Source organism: Chinchilla lanigera, unplaced genomic scaffold (genome assembly GCF_000276665.1).
Source record: "Chinchilla lanigera isolate Chin_1 unplaced genomic scaffold, ChiLan1.0 scaffold00002, whole genome shotgun sequence".
In the NCBI taxonomy this organism is placed as follows: domain Eukaryota; kingdom Metazoa; phylum Chordata; class Mammalia; order Rodentia; family Chinchillidae; genus Chinchilla; species Chinchilla lanigera.
This window is the reverse complement of record NW_004955403.1, coordinates 52091362-52109178: the sequence shown is the minus strand read 5'-3', so window position 1 is coordinate 52109178 and position 17817 is coordinate 52091362. Positions and strand designations below refer to the sequence as shown.

At 48.3% G+C, this 17817-nt stretch overlaps 1 protein-coding gene across 1 annotated transcript; it reads left to right on the top strand.

Moving 5' to 3' along the window:
- The first annotated feature begins 2883 nt into the window (after nt 1-2883).
- Nucleotides 2884-13738, top strand: LOC102021725 (serine protease 52-like). Its single transcript, XM_005373801.2, has 5 exons — nt 2884-3102; nt 6002-6197; nt 6981-7222; nt 8579-8721; nt 13443-13738. Exons 1-5 carry the CDS (start codon nt 3021-3023, stop codon nt 13713-13715), a joined length of 936 nt encoding a protein of 311 aa, XP_005373858.1. The 5' UTR covers nt 2884-3020; the 3' UTR covers nt 13716-13738.
- Nucleotides 13739-17817: the final 4079 nt, after the last annotated feature.

The window sequence follows — 17817 nt, the reverse complement described above, 5'->3', positions numbered from 1 at the left end:
TTGACATCAACACAGATGCCGCCAGACCTAAACTGGGTCACAGAAGGTGGGCGGGCTGACAGGCTCTCAGGCCACGTCCTCCCCGACTGCTCCCCAGCCTCCCTGGCCGGAGCTCAGAGTGCAGACCCCACAGGACCCCCGCCCCCGAGACATCCAAACAGGAGCCCTGCCAGGCTGCAGCCCCTGCCAGTGCCTGCCCTGTTGGACCAGCCAGGGCCCCAGCAAGCTCTGGGCAGCAGTGGGCAGCAAGTGGAGCACAAACTTCAGGGTCAGAAATCTGTTTCACAACTGACTTCAAGACCCTGCTCACCAAGGCAGAGTGGGGAAAGTGCCCGCCCAGAATCACCCACTGGGAAGCGCGGAGACAGTGCACAACCTAGGCCTCCATCTGCCGCCTACCACACCTGCCCGCCCTCCTCCTCCTCCTTTTCCTTCTCCTCCTCCTCCTCTGGGAGCTCTGTGTCCAGACCGGGTCCTGACATCTCTCTCTCTCCTCTCTAGCACGGCTTTGGTCCAACCTCCACCGATATCCGGGAGGGCCAGACTTTCTACTATGCAGAACACTACCACCTGCAGTACCTGAGCAAGAACCCGGATGGCTACTGTGGCCTCGGGGGCACAGGGGCAGCACAGGACAAATTTTCACTGAGGCCTGGTTCCCCCTCCTGTGTACGTGCACCCGAGGGGCTGCAAATGCTTCCCGGCAGCACCGTACCTTTGCCTGATGAGTTGTTTCCCGGGAACATCCGGGCGAGGGGCCTTTGTCCTTCATCTGCACATCAGGCCCTACCTGGCAGAGGAAAACTAGAACTCAGTTGATGAATCCTAGTGCTTTGCTTACAGCTCAGAGAAGTGTAGCAAGTTCTCATTACGATGAATGACTCTTGGGATATGTCCAAGAGTGCTTAAGATACATTTTAAAGCCATAAAACATGTAGGGGAACAAGTTATACAGTCATTTTCCCCAAAGTAAAAGCCATTACGTATTGAATCGTGGGAAGCGTTTATCCCTACAGCTCCCTGCCAGTCATTTGCGGTAACAGCTGCTCTCCACACGCCTGTGACATCCTTGCTAGTTCTTGTGGGCCGTGTTCAGGGGCTGCAGAGTCAGGAAGACTGTTTATTCCGAGCTGAGCTTTATATAATAAGTCAATCCCTCACCGGCCGCTCACACACACACATTAGTTTCCTTGCCTAGCGGTGGGACCAGTGGTCCTTTCTACACTTCACCACCCCTTACAAAGAACTGGTCAGAACAATTGGGGAAGGCGAAGGTTTAACGCTCATCTTAGGGCACAAAAGCAGAAGAAAAAGAAGCACAAAAGACACGGCTGAGGAGAAAAATACACTGCAGGGCAAGGGAGAAGAGACGTCCTGCACACGGGATAGGCCACGGTGAGGACACGAGGGGGGCCACACAAAGCCCGTGGCTGCCGCCTTTCGTATCTTCTTTCTGACGTCAGGTCCAGGCCAGCCCATCAGAAACCTGCTAGATCTCCTGCCGGAAGACTGGAATCAAGTGCGGGATTTGGGAGCAGCTGCTCTGAGTCCCTGGCTGACAGGTCATACCCAATCGTCCCAGCCACCTTACTGTACCCTAGTCTCCTGCCTCAGCCGAACTCAGTAGCTGACCCTGAACTACGCAGACTTGCCAAGGAGCCTACCATTTTTGAGCTACCCAAACAGCAACTTGTACAGAATTGAACTTAAAGGCTTCTGCAGTTCCCACACGCCCCTGTTCCTTCTGACGAGCCCTCTGCCTAGCTGGATGACTTCATACAGCTTCCTGGGGCTGCTGTCCCAAACCCCCACCGCCGAGCAGCTCAGAACAGCGGTTTATTACACGGAGTTGTCAGAGCCACAGAGTCGCAGGTCCAGCTGCTCCTGACAGCGCAGTGCCGGAGAAGGCTGCCCCTGAGGCCCTCCGGCTTCTGCCAGTCCCTGGGGCTGTGGCTGCATCTCCTGTGTCCCTTTTCTACGGAGATAGCGGTCCTATTGGAGAAGGGACGCTCCCTACACTAACAAGATCTCATCTTTAAGAATTAATGCGCACCAACCCTACGTCTAAATGAGGTAACTTGCTGACTCCTACGGGCTAGGACTTCAACATGGGAGTTTCGAGGGGTGCGATTTAACCCTGACAAATGCTTTGCTGCCTTTATCCAAAGCCATTTCTGTTTGCAGACTGACTAATGTCCAGGAAACGCTGCTGATACCCCCCACCTGTGTCCTCCACACCAGCTGGCGAGAACACCCTCTCCCGGCGCCCAGGGTCCCTGCTCCTGTATTTGCCCCAGATAGCGTGAGCTTCAAGAGGTCAGAGGGTGTCCAGCCACCTTTGTGTCATCTTCCAACGTGGCCGGTTAGGAAATGTTCCACACTGATAGTGCCACGAAGGAAGACGAACAGCAATCCTCTGCGGCCGCCCCCTGCGGTGGATCTGTGCGACTTGTCCAGAGACACTGCGGTCTTGAAGGAAGATGTGAATCCTCGTGCACTCGGAGAGTGAGAGTCATGTGCTCAGCATTTGCCGGGTCCCGTGCATTAGCTCCTGGATGCGCTCGGCAACACAGCGATGTTCTGTTCTTAGCCCCATTTTGCAGATGAGCAGCTGGAGGGTCCAAGTTCAGCGAGCCCCTGAGGCCCTGCTGCTGACAGGAGCGCTCTGCTGCAGAGTCTGCACCACTGCTTTGCTCTGCTGTGTCACCTGGCCTGTCTGGACCAGAAACCTCGGCCCTTTCTCAGTTCCCGAGGCCATCCCTAGAGACGCCTCACCCCCCAACACACACACACGGGTGGGAGCACAGGGCACATGGGGTCCCCCACTCCCTGCCTGTAACTCCCCCACTCTGTCTTCCACGCCCCAGAGGACTCAGGGTGCCCCACAGCTGCTGGGGACCACACTAGCTCCACCCAAGGCCCTATTGTGACCTGGCAGTCAGGCCAGTCTGTGAGCTGGCAGCCACAGGGGAGGAAGCACTGCCCCTTCCCCAGCTGACTCCTCTCCATCCCTGGGGACAATGGCAGGATGGAGAGAGGGAGGAGCGTGGCACCTGCTGGTGGTGGTCCTACTGCTGTGCTGGGCACACAGTTCCCTGGCAAGTAGGTCTCTGCGGGGCCCTCGCAACTGTCCCCCTGCTCCCCGGAGAAGCTAGTTCCCAAGGCCGATCCCCAGGGGTGCTCACCTTACCCGGTAGTTATGGGAGGGTTGGGGGGCTGCACTCCCAGGAGGCCCCTCTGCTGAGTCTCTGGCCAGACTTCCACACTGGGAGCACCCCATGCTTTAAAGTCACCTGCGAAAAAATCTGGTGAGAGAGAGAGAGAGAGAGAGAGAGAGGGAGAGTGTCTGTGTGTGTGTGTGTGTGTGTGTGTGTGTGTGTGTGAGACCATCTGTGTTAGGTACTAAAGTTTTCCAAAGCCAAAGGCCAATCTCAGTAGCTGCTTCCAGAAAGTTGATGGGCTCTCAAGCAGAGATCCTGCCCTCCAGCCACGAACAGTCACTTTAAGGCCAGTGTACAATCCTCAGAGGGTCTATTCTTGCCACCATGTCACCATGAAAACTTCTAGAGGGTTCTGCAGGGCCCACCAGGTCTAGCACAAGCCGCCAGGGCCCAGAACCAGATCAAAGGCGTGTGTCCATGCCCACCACGGCGCCTCTCCTGGACGCTGAGCATGTAGTGTCCCTTCCCGGGCAGCATGCTGGCCAGCAGATATCCCAGCCCTGCCTCAGGATGGCGCTGTTTTTGAAGCTGCGTTTGCAGCAGAGAATGACATTCAGCCCCTTCCCGTAAGCAGGTGAGGGGACAGTAGTAAGCAGAAATGGATAAACACCGCTCAATGGTGAGGAGCAGATGGAAGCGTGATGGGAGGCCTGGGGCACCTGATGGAGCGTCCTAGCCTAGCCCTCTCTGAGACACTGAGCCTTGGCTTGAGCCGGTCTGACGAGGCGGCTTAGACCCAGCAAAGGCGCTGCGCAGGGAGCAGGCTTGCTGTGAGGCAGAGGCAGACAGGCCAGTGTCGCTGGGGCAGGGCGAACCGGAAGCGGCTGTGTAAGGGTGGGTTCAGACAGGCCGCAGGGCCTGCGCACAGGAAGAACTCCAGGCTTTTCTGGTCACTGGACACCACTGGTGAATCTCACTAGGAGAGCGAGGGGGAGCGCTGTGAGGAGAGGGGCAGGCTGCTTTAAAGAGGGACTGTGCCGGCAGGAGCTGGAGGCAGAGGAGTGCGTGGTGTGAGAGGATGAAGGCGCGGCTGGGCTTGCAGTTGAGCAGAGGGACAGACTGGGTGGCTTTCCTTCCAGATGGAGGCGGTTTGTAAGCAGAATCAGGAACCTGCTGAGGTAGTGGACATGAGCAGGAAGAGGGGAGACAAGGACAATGGGGGGTGGGGTGCTCCTGCCTGAGTGACCACAAGGATGAGGGCTGGTCCCGGAGCTGACCTGGGGTGCGGGCCCCTGGGTGATAGTTCAGTTTGGGCCCTGTTAGGTTGGGTGCTGCCTCCGGGACCATCTTGTGAGTGCGCCGTTCGGAGCGGGATCATTGTGCACATGGATGCACCAAGGTGGTGTGTGAGGCAGGGTCTGCGACCAGACCCTCCGGCAAAGTGGTGCAGGGAGGAGTGGGCTGAGGCCTGGGCCGCACGCTCCAGCAGAATGACATTCAGCAGGACCCTGAGCGGCAGTTAATTGCCTCATCCCTTAAGGAGCCTGTTCTGAGATGATGCAGTGAATCACAGGGCTCTTTCCTCTCCCTGGAGCCCAGTGGCACCCATCCGGCTAACTCAGCTCTCCTGAAGCAGGAGGCAGACACCTGTGAGGCCCAGGAGCTTGGACGGCCTGGGGCTAAGGTCGGGACACAGACGGTGCTGGCACCAACTCTCAGAGCTCTGCCTGGAAGCAGTGTGTGATCTCTCTTCCAAGCATTTCCACATCTCACTCCACACACCAGAACCACAAGTCCATACCACAGCCACCACAGCCACACGGCCCTGCCACGCAACACCATCACCCAACAGCCCAGCCCACACCACACAGCTTCCTGCTACAAAACCCCCACGCAGCCCTATAGCAACACAACCCCCGCACCACACAACCACATACAGCAACAGCAAGCAGAAGCACCGAAACGACACCCAGGGTTCGGAGGCAGATTTATTTACGTCAATGGGCACTGATCAGGATCACTCCCAGAATATCCGGCCCCAATCCCTGGTGGTCCAGGGCTTATATGGGATAAGCGAGCAGAAAGTACAAAGGCAGAAGGGCTTGTCATTGGGCATTGGTTGATGCAGTGTGTATCCCAGTGACTAGCCGTTTCCAAGAGACACAAGCAACTGGAACTGGAACAGGAACTATGACCTGGGCAACTAAGAAACTGGAGTTTATTGGCTGAGGGGGCCATTTTCTGTTACAATACCACAAATCCTACACCGTACAACCCCACACCACACAGCCCCACACCACACAGTGCTAAAGCACGTACCCCAAACCCCAGACCACAGACCACACATCCTGCACTACACAACCAGACACACAACCACATGCACTTTAAGGTCGCCTCCGCCATCACCACCCCTTCTGACCACCAGTGATGGGTGTGAGGTGTGGGGACAGAGGACAAATGCCACATCATGGTTTCCTGTTGTTCAGAGGATACTGCTGCACAATTTAAATAAACCAATATTCCCTGGCTGCGGGAGGTGGAGGAGTAAGAGCAGCAAAATCTGGCTCCAGGGCTTGCAGCTGCAAGCTTCCTCCGCCCAGGTCTGCATCGAGAGAACCTTTCAGAAGGCCACACTATGGCGATGGTGGCAGCTGGTACCTCAGGAGCACACTGCCCACACTGGGGTGCCATTGGTTGGCACGTGGGGCAAGGGTGTTTGAGGGGGAGTACAGGGTCCACCTGTGCTCAGGGGAGCAGAGGGTCCACAGTGGTTACTTCCAAGCCCGTCGGCTTCACTATTGGGCCCTAACACGTTCCTCCCTCTTCTCTCTTTCTTTTAGTAAAGTGTGGCCAAAGAATCAAAGTTGAATCTGGGCCATTTGAGATTTCTCCAATCTTAGGCGGGAAGCCTGCAAGTATTACAGAATTCCCATGGCAGGTGGGTATTCTGGACAAAGGGAAGTATATCTGTGGAGGAAGTATTCTCAATGAGTGGTGGATTCTCTCTGCTTCCCATTGCTTTGAAAGAACCAATCAGTAAGTACCGCAAACAGAATCTTTCTTTTTTTTTTTTTTAAACCTGTATGGTAGAATATTTTCCCGTGTGCCCCAGAACCTCAACTAGTTTGTCAGCCATAGAACAAAATTTCAGGGGTTCAATAAAGGCCTGTGCAGCTGTGCACTCCACTCATCAGCTCAGGGGTAAGCTGCTGTCCTCCTAGGGTGGCTCCCATCTTTCTGAATGCCTAAACTGAAGCACAGATGTGCCTCAGACTGCATCTTGCTGAGTTCATGTGGGTCTGGCCTGACCTCTAGAAAGCACTTTTCCAAATATTTGCTGTCCCTTGGAGGGGCCATGCGCTGATCATGACTGTAGAACTGCAGTTCTTGAAGGCGTTAGCACCTGAAGGCAGGACTGCACCCCTAACTGCACATCAGAAGCTCCCAAGTCCATTCACAAATCAGGATTTTTAAGCAGCTTTTCGGGTACTTCTTCTGCAGCCCTTCTTACAAGTCAAGGTCAAGTCCCCCAGTGGCTTGAGCACACCACAGCTTCCAACACACTGGGAAGTATTGGCTGATGAAACACAAAGGTCAGTTTCCCCGAGCAGGAGGCCATCATGCTAAGTGCCACTTAGCAAAGCGCAGGCCTGAAACTCAGATCTGTCTCCTGCCACCTGGATGGGAGTCTCTGCTTGGCTCTGTGGCCCATGCATGGCCCAGATACCTCCCCCAACTCCTACTTCTTAGGATCTCAGCCACACACGTAGAGTATTATTGCATTTCCACTATTTTCTTCTCCTTTTATTTTGAAATCAGGTCAAATTTGGTGATTATACATGGCACAGAGGACTTAGAAGCCAACTACATGGACAGCGTGGAAGTGGACAAGCTAATTATCCACCCCGAGTATGACAGTGGAATCTATGATAATGACATAGCTTTGCTCTTGCTCAAATCTCCGCTAACCTGGGATAGCACAACAGTGCCCATCTGCCTTACAGAGGTCACCAGTGAAAAGGCATGGACTACCTGTTGGGTGACCGGATGGGGCATTACCAGTTGAGTTCCTCCGGGCCAGCCAGGGTGGGGTGGCACCCGCCTGGAATTTAGAATGGGAAGCAAACTCTGGATGCTCCCAGGGAATTCTTTCTGGCATGTTTGGGGACTTTAATTATCACTGAAATCCCATCATGAGCCTCATTCTCAGCCCACTGGGAAGCCATCTTTCACAGGTCTTTCTGGGATCCTGTTAACAAGTGCACATTCTGTGGCCCATGAACCCTACAGAGGAACGCAGGGGTAACCCAGGCAGAGGTCTTCCAAGTGTGAAGGGTGATTGAGAGGAATTCTGAGGGGCAACCAGAAGGGCAAAGAAGCAGAAGGGGGAATCAGCCTCTGGGAAGCCCATACCACCGTCAGCTACAGCAGCTCAGTCCCAGTTGATGACGTCTGATCTGCTGTCTTCTACAAAGGCCTCTGGCCAAAATATTTGATAATCACAGGTCAAGATGAGAGGAGGGGATAAATGAGCATAAATTTTACCTGACAGAATTGACCTGCAGCCAGCTCCCAGGCCACTGCCTAGACAATTGCCAAACAGTCCCTTTCATCTTTGTTCTTGGCCAGCGTGTCCCTGCTGCCTCATCAACAACAGAGGGGAAGAAACATGTCACAGGCGGCACTGTTCTTCCAAGCAGGCACTCGAGAGGCTGATCACTACACCAGGGTGAGCCCAGAGCTCCAAGCTCGCTGGGAATCACCCTGAGAAGCTTTTCAAGAGCTTCCGTAAAAGACCATCTTCTTGCGGGGCTGGGGATATAGCTCAGTGGCTTAAGTGCCTGCCTGGCAAGTGCAAGGTCCTGAGTTCAATCCCCGGTACTGCAAAAAAGAAAAAAAGACCATCTTCTTAATTTAGAATTCTTCAAGCTTCACCCAACCCACTGACCTTCTGTCTTGTTCCAGGAAGTGATCCTGACCATGGGGATTCAGCCAGAGAAGGGGAAACGCCCCTGTACTGGGGAGAGAACATTTCAGGGAGTGGGTTTCAGGTGCACAGGGGCCTGAGGTGACCTGAGTCCTTCTGTCTGGCCCCAGAACAAATCTGCCATCATGGGTTCTCCAGATGGGACAAACACAACACCTTTTGAGAATCCCACCTGGCGCCTGGCACCTTCTGTGGATGGCAAGATAAGGGCCTCTGGCTGAAACTTAGCAGGGACCTTGTCCTGGAGAGCTCTGGATTACACGGTGCAGCTCCCTCACCTCTCTCCTCAGTCCATATTGGAATGGTTCTCTGGGCCGTAGGCAGTCCCCTTGTCATGGGTGTGAAAAGACATCACGTGGGTGGGTGTTTGACCTCAACCGTAAGGGACCACTTTGGGCTCAGGACCCTCTCTCCATCTGCTTCTCCTCAGGTTTAAATTTAAGGAGAGTTTCAAAGCTGCAGAAAGTCGACCTTGACCTGGTTGAATGGGAAAAGTGTTACGATATTTTTTCTATAGTCACCATGAATATGCTGTGTGCTGGAAGTTCTAAAGATGGGAAGGATACCTGCCAGGTAACGGGCTTAGGCTTGGTATGGAAAGGTGATGGGCTCCCTGCCCCTCCTCTGGAGAAGATGCCACCGTAGCTTCCCGCAGCTGCCATAACAAATGACCACACTGGGTGGCTGAAAACAGCATGACTGATGTTTACTTCGTGCTGGATGCCACGTGCCTAAGACATCCGGAGGGTCCTGCTCCTTCCCCAGGCCTAAAGGAGGACATTGTCCTGCCCCTTCTGGCTCCTGATGGCAGCTGGTAATCATTGGTGTTCTTGGGTTGTAGAAACCTCACTCCAACCTCAGACTTCTCGTGGCTTTCTCCTATCTTTTGGGTTCTAGTAAAAATGAAATTTTAAATCCAGCAAGTCAAACCAGCCAAGATTTGCCTGGTCCAATATCCCCATATGTAAGAGAGCTGTCCTTGAGCAAATGTGTGTGTCTTGGTTACTTTTCTCTCGTTACTGAGACAAAATACCCAACACCCAGAATTAAGGAAGGAAAGCTTTATTTAGCTCACAGTCTGTGGAGATTTCAGTGGCACATGGCAGAGGGCAACCATTCACGGCGGGGGGGGGAAAGTAGCAAAAGCAGCAAGAGCAAAAGGGAGGAGAGGCAGAGGCAAGCAGCTTCTTTCCCTCCCTTACACTGCATGCAAACTCTCCACCCCAGGGCACAGGTAGCCCTCACATCCGTAATTCCAACACTGGACCATGAATCAATCATAAACTCTAGAAGCCCGTCCAGTGACTGCATAAGGCTTTAGGGGGACATTCAGACACAAACCATAACATTCTGCCCCTGGCCCCCCAAAGACTCATGCACATCCCTTTATGCAAAGGCAGTTAGTCCATTTCTAAGAGTTGCCATAATCCTAACAGATTCAGCATTGCTGAAGAGTCCAAGTCCCAAGTCTCCTCCGAGATGTAAGGCAAACTCTTAGCTCTGAGCCCCTGTACAAATGAAAAGTTAAACACTTCCAACATTCAATGGCACAAGATAAACATTTTCACTCCAAAAGTTACAAACAGGGGGATACAGAACATTGGGACCAAAGCAGGTCAAAAATCGAGCAGGGCTAACATTATGTCCTGTAGTTCCATGTCCAGCATCTGAAGCAATCTGTGGCACATTGTGAGCTCCAAAGAGTTTGCATGACTCCACCCCTATGGCACTTCTGGTGGTTATAGCTCCAACAGCTTCTCCCTTGTGCCTCCTTTGCTCCCTCTTTGTAGCTTTCCTCAGACAATCCCCAGACAATCCAGGTTCCTGGATTTTCCAAACTTCTGAGGTCTCCATTGCACCTTTCTCTTCACACTCGCAGTGTCACACACTGCCCTCTCAGGGGCACATTGCCTGGCCTCTTAGGCCTTCTGAAATTGAGGTGGAAGCCTTTTTAACCTCAGAACTCTTGCATTCTGTATGCACCTAAAACCAGGGCCATGTGGATGATGCTGAGGTCTGCTGCCACCTGGAGCAGTAGCCAAGCCTTCTCCTCTGTTGGCCATAGGGGTCGAGTGCCTGGACTACTGGGCATTCTGAATCCAATTCTGAGGAACAAATTCTTAGTGCCGCCGTTCTGGAACTTGTGCAGCAGCTGCTGCCATTCTGGAACATGGGTCTCTGTGGCTTTCTTCTCAAAGCAAAGTCTTTCACCTTTGCAGTTTTGAGTTTGCAAAGGGTAGAGACTTCCTGCTTCTTTTGATGCCCTCAGGCTATCTCTTCCATTCTCTTGTTTCTTCTCAGCAATGGAGATCTCCTCAGCTCTATCTTTGCAATCCGCAGCTTTACAGGAGCTGCCTTTCTGGCCAAACTCACAATGTTTTAAATCATTCTGCTGGGCTCTTTGCTCTTGATTCTCAATATAAATCTGGCTAAAAGCCCCCAACAATAGCCAAGCCACTGCCTCAACATCCAACTGCCATGAAATTTCTTCTGCTAGATTAATTAGTCCACTGCCCTTACTCTCAGTCTTAGGCAAAGTCTCTGGACATAAGCAAAATGCAGACAAGCTTCCTACCAAGCCATAACACACATCATCTGGAGGCCAACAAACCAGTGCAGTCCTTCCCAGCAGAAACCTCCCAAGCCGGGTCTTTACTGGCAGGATTTCTATCATCCTTCTGGTCTTCTGAGCTCTGACCAGACTCTCCCATACAGAACAGCTTTAGGTGCTCCATCTCTACTCTTTCAGACAAAGTCTCCAAACCTTTCCAAACACTTCCCACAAGCCATTTCCAAAGGCTCTTGAACCACATGGTCAAGTATAGTCACAGCATTGACCCCACTCCTCTGGTACCAAATTCTGTCTTGGTTACTTTTCTCTCATTGCTGAGACAAAATACCTGACACCCAGAATTCAGGAAGGAAAGGTTTATTTAGCTCACAGTCTGTGGAGGTTTCAGTCCATACTCGGCTGGCTCCAAGGCAAGGTGGCACATGGCAGAGGGCAATCATTCATGGCAGGGGAGGATAGCAAAATCAGCAAGAGCAAAAGGGAGGTGAGGGGGCAAACAGCCTCTTTCCCTCCCTTACACTGTATACAAACTATCTGCCCCAGGGTGGGTGTAGCACTCACATCCATAATTCCAACACTGGACCATGAATCAATCATAAACTCTAGAAAACCACCCCATGTCTGCATAAGGCTTTAAGGGAACATTCAGACATAAACCATAACAGTGTGCCGTTATCAGGACCTGGACCAGGCACTTCCTCCCATTCACACAGCTAACCCACAGGCAGGCACTGAACCCCACACTGAAGACAGTGTGAGAATTCTAGCCCAGCTCAGCATTCCCACTGGAGTTTAAGCCAAGGTCTTCTTGGCTCCAGATGTGTAAAAACCCAAGTGTACACTGGTCTGTGGAACTTCTTTCCCATGGACCTCTCATCTCCACAATGAATTATAATTTCTATCAGGGACCTGGCCAAGATCCCCAACTGCCTGTGTGAGGGGTATGGTCAAAGGGTGAAATAAGAAACAGAAATAAGTTTAGTAACACATGAAGGGGGGCTCAGAGGCCAGTGCCTCAGGATGGGCAGAGACAAAGACACTGCAAGCCATCCACTATTTACTGGGTGTGCATGATGATAAGAGGGGCTAGCGAAGATTCCAGGTAGCAGAAGACTCAAAGGTCGGTGGGCAACAGATAATCCTGGGCTGACAGCAAGCAGGTGAAGATGATCCTATCCTCAGAAGGGGGTGTTTGCCCTGGAGTTTTTTTTTTTTTTTTAATCTTAGTGGTTTTAGTTTGGTCTCAGCGGCTGGGAGAGGATGGCTTATCCCTACAGAGTTAATGGGAAATCTCAAAAGGGTAATACTGATAATCCCAAGCCTCCATTTATTCCTTGGAGAAGTGTGCAAAATTAGCCATTGTTAATTTGTGGTCCCCAACAAATTTCATTTATAAGAAAGGTTATGTGGTTTTCCAGTGACTTCATGGCATTCGGCCAAGAATAGTTTGATTCAAAGTGAGTTGATGGGGACAATAATTTCTTTGTGACAACAGTCTAGTATTGAGGAAAGCAAGTAAAAACATATCCCATCTTTTGAGTTTTCAAATTTTTTGGCTTGGATTTGGGTTTTTAGCAAATCCCTGAGAGGTGGTTTTATCCGACTTTTTGGGTATCACAAAATATTTTGAAAATAAAGTTTTGTAAGTTTTGTAACAGTATGTACAGCATGATCCTATTTCTGTAAAATGATAATGATGTATACACATTTGCATACAAGGATTTAGAAAGTTACATCTGAAGATATTAAGATTTGAAGATACCCTGTCTCTGCAGGGTAGAAATAGGAGCACTGTTGATTTCAGTTATTTATTCAAACACATGGTAAAGAAAGTTCAACCTCTACAGATAGATGTACAATGAAGAGAAGAATTACCTCTTGCATTTGTTGCCCAAATGTAAACCACAGTTACATGAGTGCGTATTCTTGATATGTTCTTTTCAGACACGATTGTGTATGTGTGTTATTTATACATTATGGGTATTTTTTATTCTTTTTTCATGTCTTTGTTTTCCAATTTTTTTCTTAATGATGATACACCTTTACTAGAATTTCAAAAATAGTCCAAAAGATTTGGGGGCATGAAAGCTACCACATTCCTCAATTTTTATATCAGTTGTGTCTACCATTAAGTCTGCTTACTTATGCTAATTTGGTGACCTTTTTCCTGATGTTTTAAATTTGTAAGTTGTTTAAAATTTAGTGCTTTGAACCACAACGTGACGTTTTGACATAGTATTAGTCTTTTTGCATTTGGTCTATATAAACTTATGTGCCTAATAGATTCCACCAATGACCTATTAGGAGACATAATGGATTTTTGTTTTTGTTTTTTACTTTTTGCTCCTGTGAGTAATACAGAAAGAGACAAATGAGCTGGTAGAAAATGAATTTGAAGGGAAAAGGCAGGGAGAAAGCTTGAAAACTTCTGAAAAACAGCAAAAGTCCTTAGAGGCAAAAGGGACAAGAAAAGCACTTCTTGATACATCAAAACTAATACTACTGATGAGAGAGAGATGATGATGATGATGATTGGAGAGGGAGATTCATTTTTGGCCAAATTGTGTACCAGCTTCCAACAGTCACAGAGCTGAGTCATGCAGTTAAAGGACTGAATCACAGTCAAAACATTTGCCATCCAAAGACACCCTGCACTTTTGGTCATGGGCTATTGGAGTAGTACTACTGTCTCTTCTTTAACCAAACAACTTTTCTCTCCTAGGGTGACAGTGGAGGACCTCTGGTTTGCCTCAAAAAGGGGAAGAAAAAAAGCTCATGGTACCAGCTAGGCATTGTCAGCTGGGGCGTAAGCTGTGGCAGAAAGGAATATCCTGGGTTGTACACAAAGGTGTCAAATTATCTGCTGTGGATTAACAGCGAGACAACACAGGCAGGGAAGCCTTACAGACACGAGCCGGATTCTGGGCAACAATGGCTTCTCCCACACCTGGTCATCTTCTTCCTGTATTTTGTGATGCTTGTACTATTCTGGTGATTAAAAATAGCATTTTCTCAAAACCTAAGTGTTCTCAGTTTCTGAAAGAAGCGGAGAATGAGTGTAAGTGATGAGGACAGAGACATGAGGTTCCTAAGCTACTCTTACCCGTGGGGATCAAGAGTGACCTGGGGTAACTGTACAGCCATGGCTCTCTGGGGTCTGGCAAGCAGGTCCAGCAGTCCCCAAGGGTCATCATGGACCATCTCCTTTTCCTCTGGGAAGAAGGGCCAGGACCTCTGCAGCAGAAAGCCCATTGACTCTTGTGACAAAGAAGCATCCTTTCACAGTAACCTTTAGAATCCAAAGGGCAGACAACTCACCAAGTAAGGAAGACTTCCCACTCTCTCCCTTCATTTTTAGCTTTGTCCTGAGACCCACCAACTTTGTTTCTAGAAGGTTCCCTGGGGCTTCTTCACTTGCCTTTTGTATCAGTTAGGGTTCAATAGAGGAACAGATTTAATATACAATATACAAATATATATAAGGTTATATAAAGGATTCACTAGGTGGGCTTCCAATGGATGCCTGCAGAATCAGCATTGGAAAAGTGCCAAATGGTGATCTGCAGTCAGGAGGCAAAGGATTCAGTCAGGGCTGGAGGCCCAGAGCTCACTGCAGAGGCTGGTATGAGTCCTTGGGAGTCCAGTTTGGAAAACTGAAGGGTCCAAAGGGTCTGCGTTTAAAAGTCCTTGCTGGAAGCCTGAAGAAATGAGAGACTAAGATCCAAAGGTGACACAGAAGACTGGAACACCTCTTTCTTTCCCCTTTTTGTTCCACAAAGGCTGCAAGCCTATTGGTTGGTGCCACCCACATCTGGGGTGGGTCTTTTCTCCTCAGTCTGCAACCTACCTATCAATCATTGAAACACACCCAGAGCTTTACTAATTTGTTAGGTGGTGCTTACTAAAACCAAGATGACATCACAATTAAGGATCACACCTTTGCTTTCAGAACTACTGCCTAGTCCTGAAGACTGGTAAAGGCTGCTTTAGCTCTCAGAGATTATGAGCAACATGCTAAGGCTTGGACCAGGATATCACCAAGGCAGAAACATGTAGCAGACAGTGAGAAAGACACACCCAGTAAGGGGTAGCAGTCAGGGCTCCTGAATTTACAAGCCTCAGGAGCTTGTCTCCATGGCGAGTGGGAATCAAGGAGGAAGTGAAGAACCCAGGAAGCTGTGGGAGTCCTCAACTAGCCCAGAGCCTGCTGGAGGCCAGGGGCATATTTTGGGCCATCTGGATGGGGGTGAACTGCTCACCCTTCATGCAATCATCCATGCTGATAATTTTCCCAACCATCCAAGAGAAAATAAGTGGTGTTCTTTCTCAGACAACTTACTTTGGGGGGAGCGTCAAATATTTTTAAAGATGGGAGGGTTAGCTGGGGTTGATGATGCATGTCTATAATCTCAGCACTCTAGGGAAGAGGACTACAAGTGTGAGCCCAGTTTGGGCAAATTAGTTGCAACAGTAAACAGAAACACCAAAATGCAGCCCAGGATTTAGAGGCAGATTTATTTACATTGAGAGGCAATGACCTCTAGAAAAAAATGTTAGGCCCTGATTGTTGGCGGGTTGGGGGTTATATAGGATAAGCAAGCAGGAAGTACAGAAGCACAGTATTTGGCACTTATTGATTGGTTCTTACAATATACATCATAGTGACCAGCCACTTCTAAGAAACAAAAGTAACAGGAACTGTAACAGGAACTGTCACCTAGGCAACTAACAGAAACTGAAGTATACTGGCTGAGGGGCATTTTCTGCTACACAGTGAGATCTTGTCTCAAAATAAAAAAAAATTTTAAAAGAAGGGGGCAGGGATAGATCTTAGTGTGAAAACCCTGGATTCAATCCCCAATACTTAAAAAATAAAAGGAAGGCTTTTATATGGCTTTTTTAAATAAAAAAAACTGACAAAACAATGAAGATGAAATCAAAACAACAAAAATGATACATGACCTCAAGACAAAATGATAGAAATGTACAATGGTTGCTATATTACATACTGTTTTCTTGAGCAACTTTTATATGACTTTAAGTGAAATTCCTGAACAAAAAAAGAAAAAGAAAAAAGACAAAGGGAAGTCTTTGATATTTGCACACACATCATTTGAGGACGCAAAGACAGAGGAAGCAAAGTGTTCCTTTAGTCCACCCCAGGTGTGATCAGATCAGGAGAGTAAAATCCTGATCTTACGTATAAAGTTTGATGAGTTTTTTAAAAATGCTAATAGCCATGTAATCCACACCCCTAATAAGGAATAGAACATTTCCATCACCTTAGGGGACCCTGCAGTCCCTCCTCCACCACATCCAACCTGCACCCACCTTGCTTTCCCACCAGAGCCACCCACCATTATGGTTTCTCACCCCATTCCTGTGTTTGGCCCTGTGATGTTCCAAGTGGGAGTGTGCAGGGGTCATTGAGTCCCCTCCTTGGGAGTGTGAACCCTGGTCTTTGCTTCCTCACTACCACATGACTATGGAAACTTGGCTTTGTGTCTCAGAGCTCCGGGGCTCTCTGTCAGCTCCACCCCACCCAACTTCAGAATTCAGCATATGGTTAAAGGAGAAAACTGCCCTTGTAGTTTTTGTATTTTGCCTTGTGGAAAAAAATAAAACAAAATGTCATAACAAAATAATGAGAGAATAATAGTTAATACAGTGTCTCATTATCTCAGAGTAATTACTCAGAGTATAAGACACCAATGGAAAAGATTTTCTCTTTTTTTTTTTTTTTAAGATTCTCTCTTATAAAGAAACATACAGATATTAGCACACAACTTTCTTTTTTCAATGAACTAACAAAACTAGTATAAATTAGTGTACATATTAAAATATTTTGAAACAATGGGATAGGTAATTTGGACCTCTCCCCACTTCCTGCTTGTCTTCCATTTTGCTCCTCATTTGCACATACATATTTTGAAATTTTCATGTAAGAGAAACCATGTGATATTTAAGATTGCAAGTCTGACATTTCACTTCACATTATGTTCTCAAGTTGCAGTCATTTACCTATGATTCCTCAAGTTTATCTTTATGGCAGAGTATTACTCCATTGTGTATCTACTCATCTTTTGAATAACAGTCTAGCTGTTATAAATTGTGCTGCTATAAATATTGGTATACATGTGTCCCTGTAATATGGTGATTTTAACTCTTTTGGGAAGATACCTAGAAAAGAGATAACTGGGTCAAGTGGAATTTATATTTTTAGGTTTTTGAGGAATCTCCACACTGATTTCCACAGTGGTTGTACTACTTTATACTCCTACAAACAAGATAGAAGAGTTCCCTTCCCCTACATCCTTGCTAGCATTTGTTATTATTAGATTTTTTGATGACAGATATTATTTCTGGAGTAAGAGAGTATTACAAAGTAGTTTTAATGTGCATTTTCTTAATTTTTTTTCACGTATTTATTGGCTGTTTGTACTTCTGAGAAGTGTCTGTTTATTTTAGTTGCCCATTTTTGACTGGGTCTTTTATTTTGGGAGCTTAATTTTTGAGTTCCTTATATATTCTATATGTTAGTTCTTTGAGGGATAGCTGGCAACATTTTTTCCCATTCTATACATTGTCTCTTCACTCTGTGGTTGTTTCCCACTTGCACAGAAGCTTTTTAATTTGATATGATCCCATTTGTTGTTTCTCAGTAGTACTTCTTGTGCCATTTCAGAAATCTCTGCCCAAACTTCTGTCTTCAAGTATTTTACCTATTTTATCTTCCACAGGTTCAGTTTCAACATTTAGAGATTTTTATCCATTTTGATTTTAGCTTAGTATATGGTGAGATATATGTGCCTAGACTCAATCTTCTTTACTTGGATAGCCAATTTTCCCCACACCATTTATTAAAGAGGTTATCTTTCCTTCAGTGTATGTTTTTTGCCCCTTTGTCAAAGATCAAATAGCTGTACGTGCGTGGGGTTGTTTCTGCTTCCTCCTCTCTGTTCCATTGATTCTCATGTTTGTTTTTGTGCCAATACCATGCTGTTTTAGTTACTGTAGCTTTATGGTATAACTTCAAGGGATTGTAATACCATCTGCTTTGCCTTTGTTACCCAGAATTGCTTTTGCTATTCTGTGTC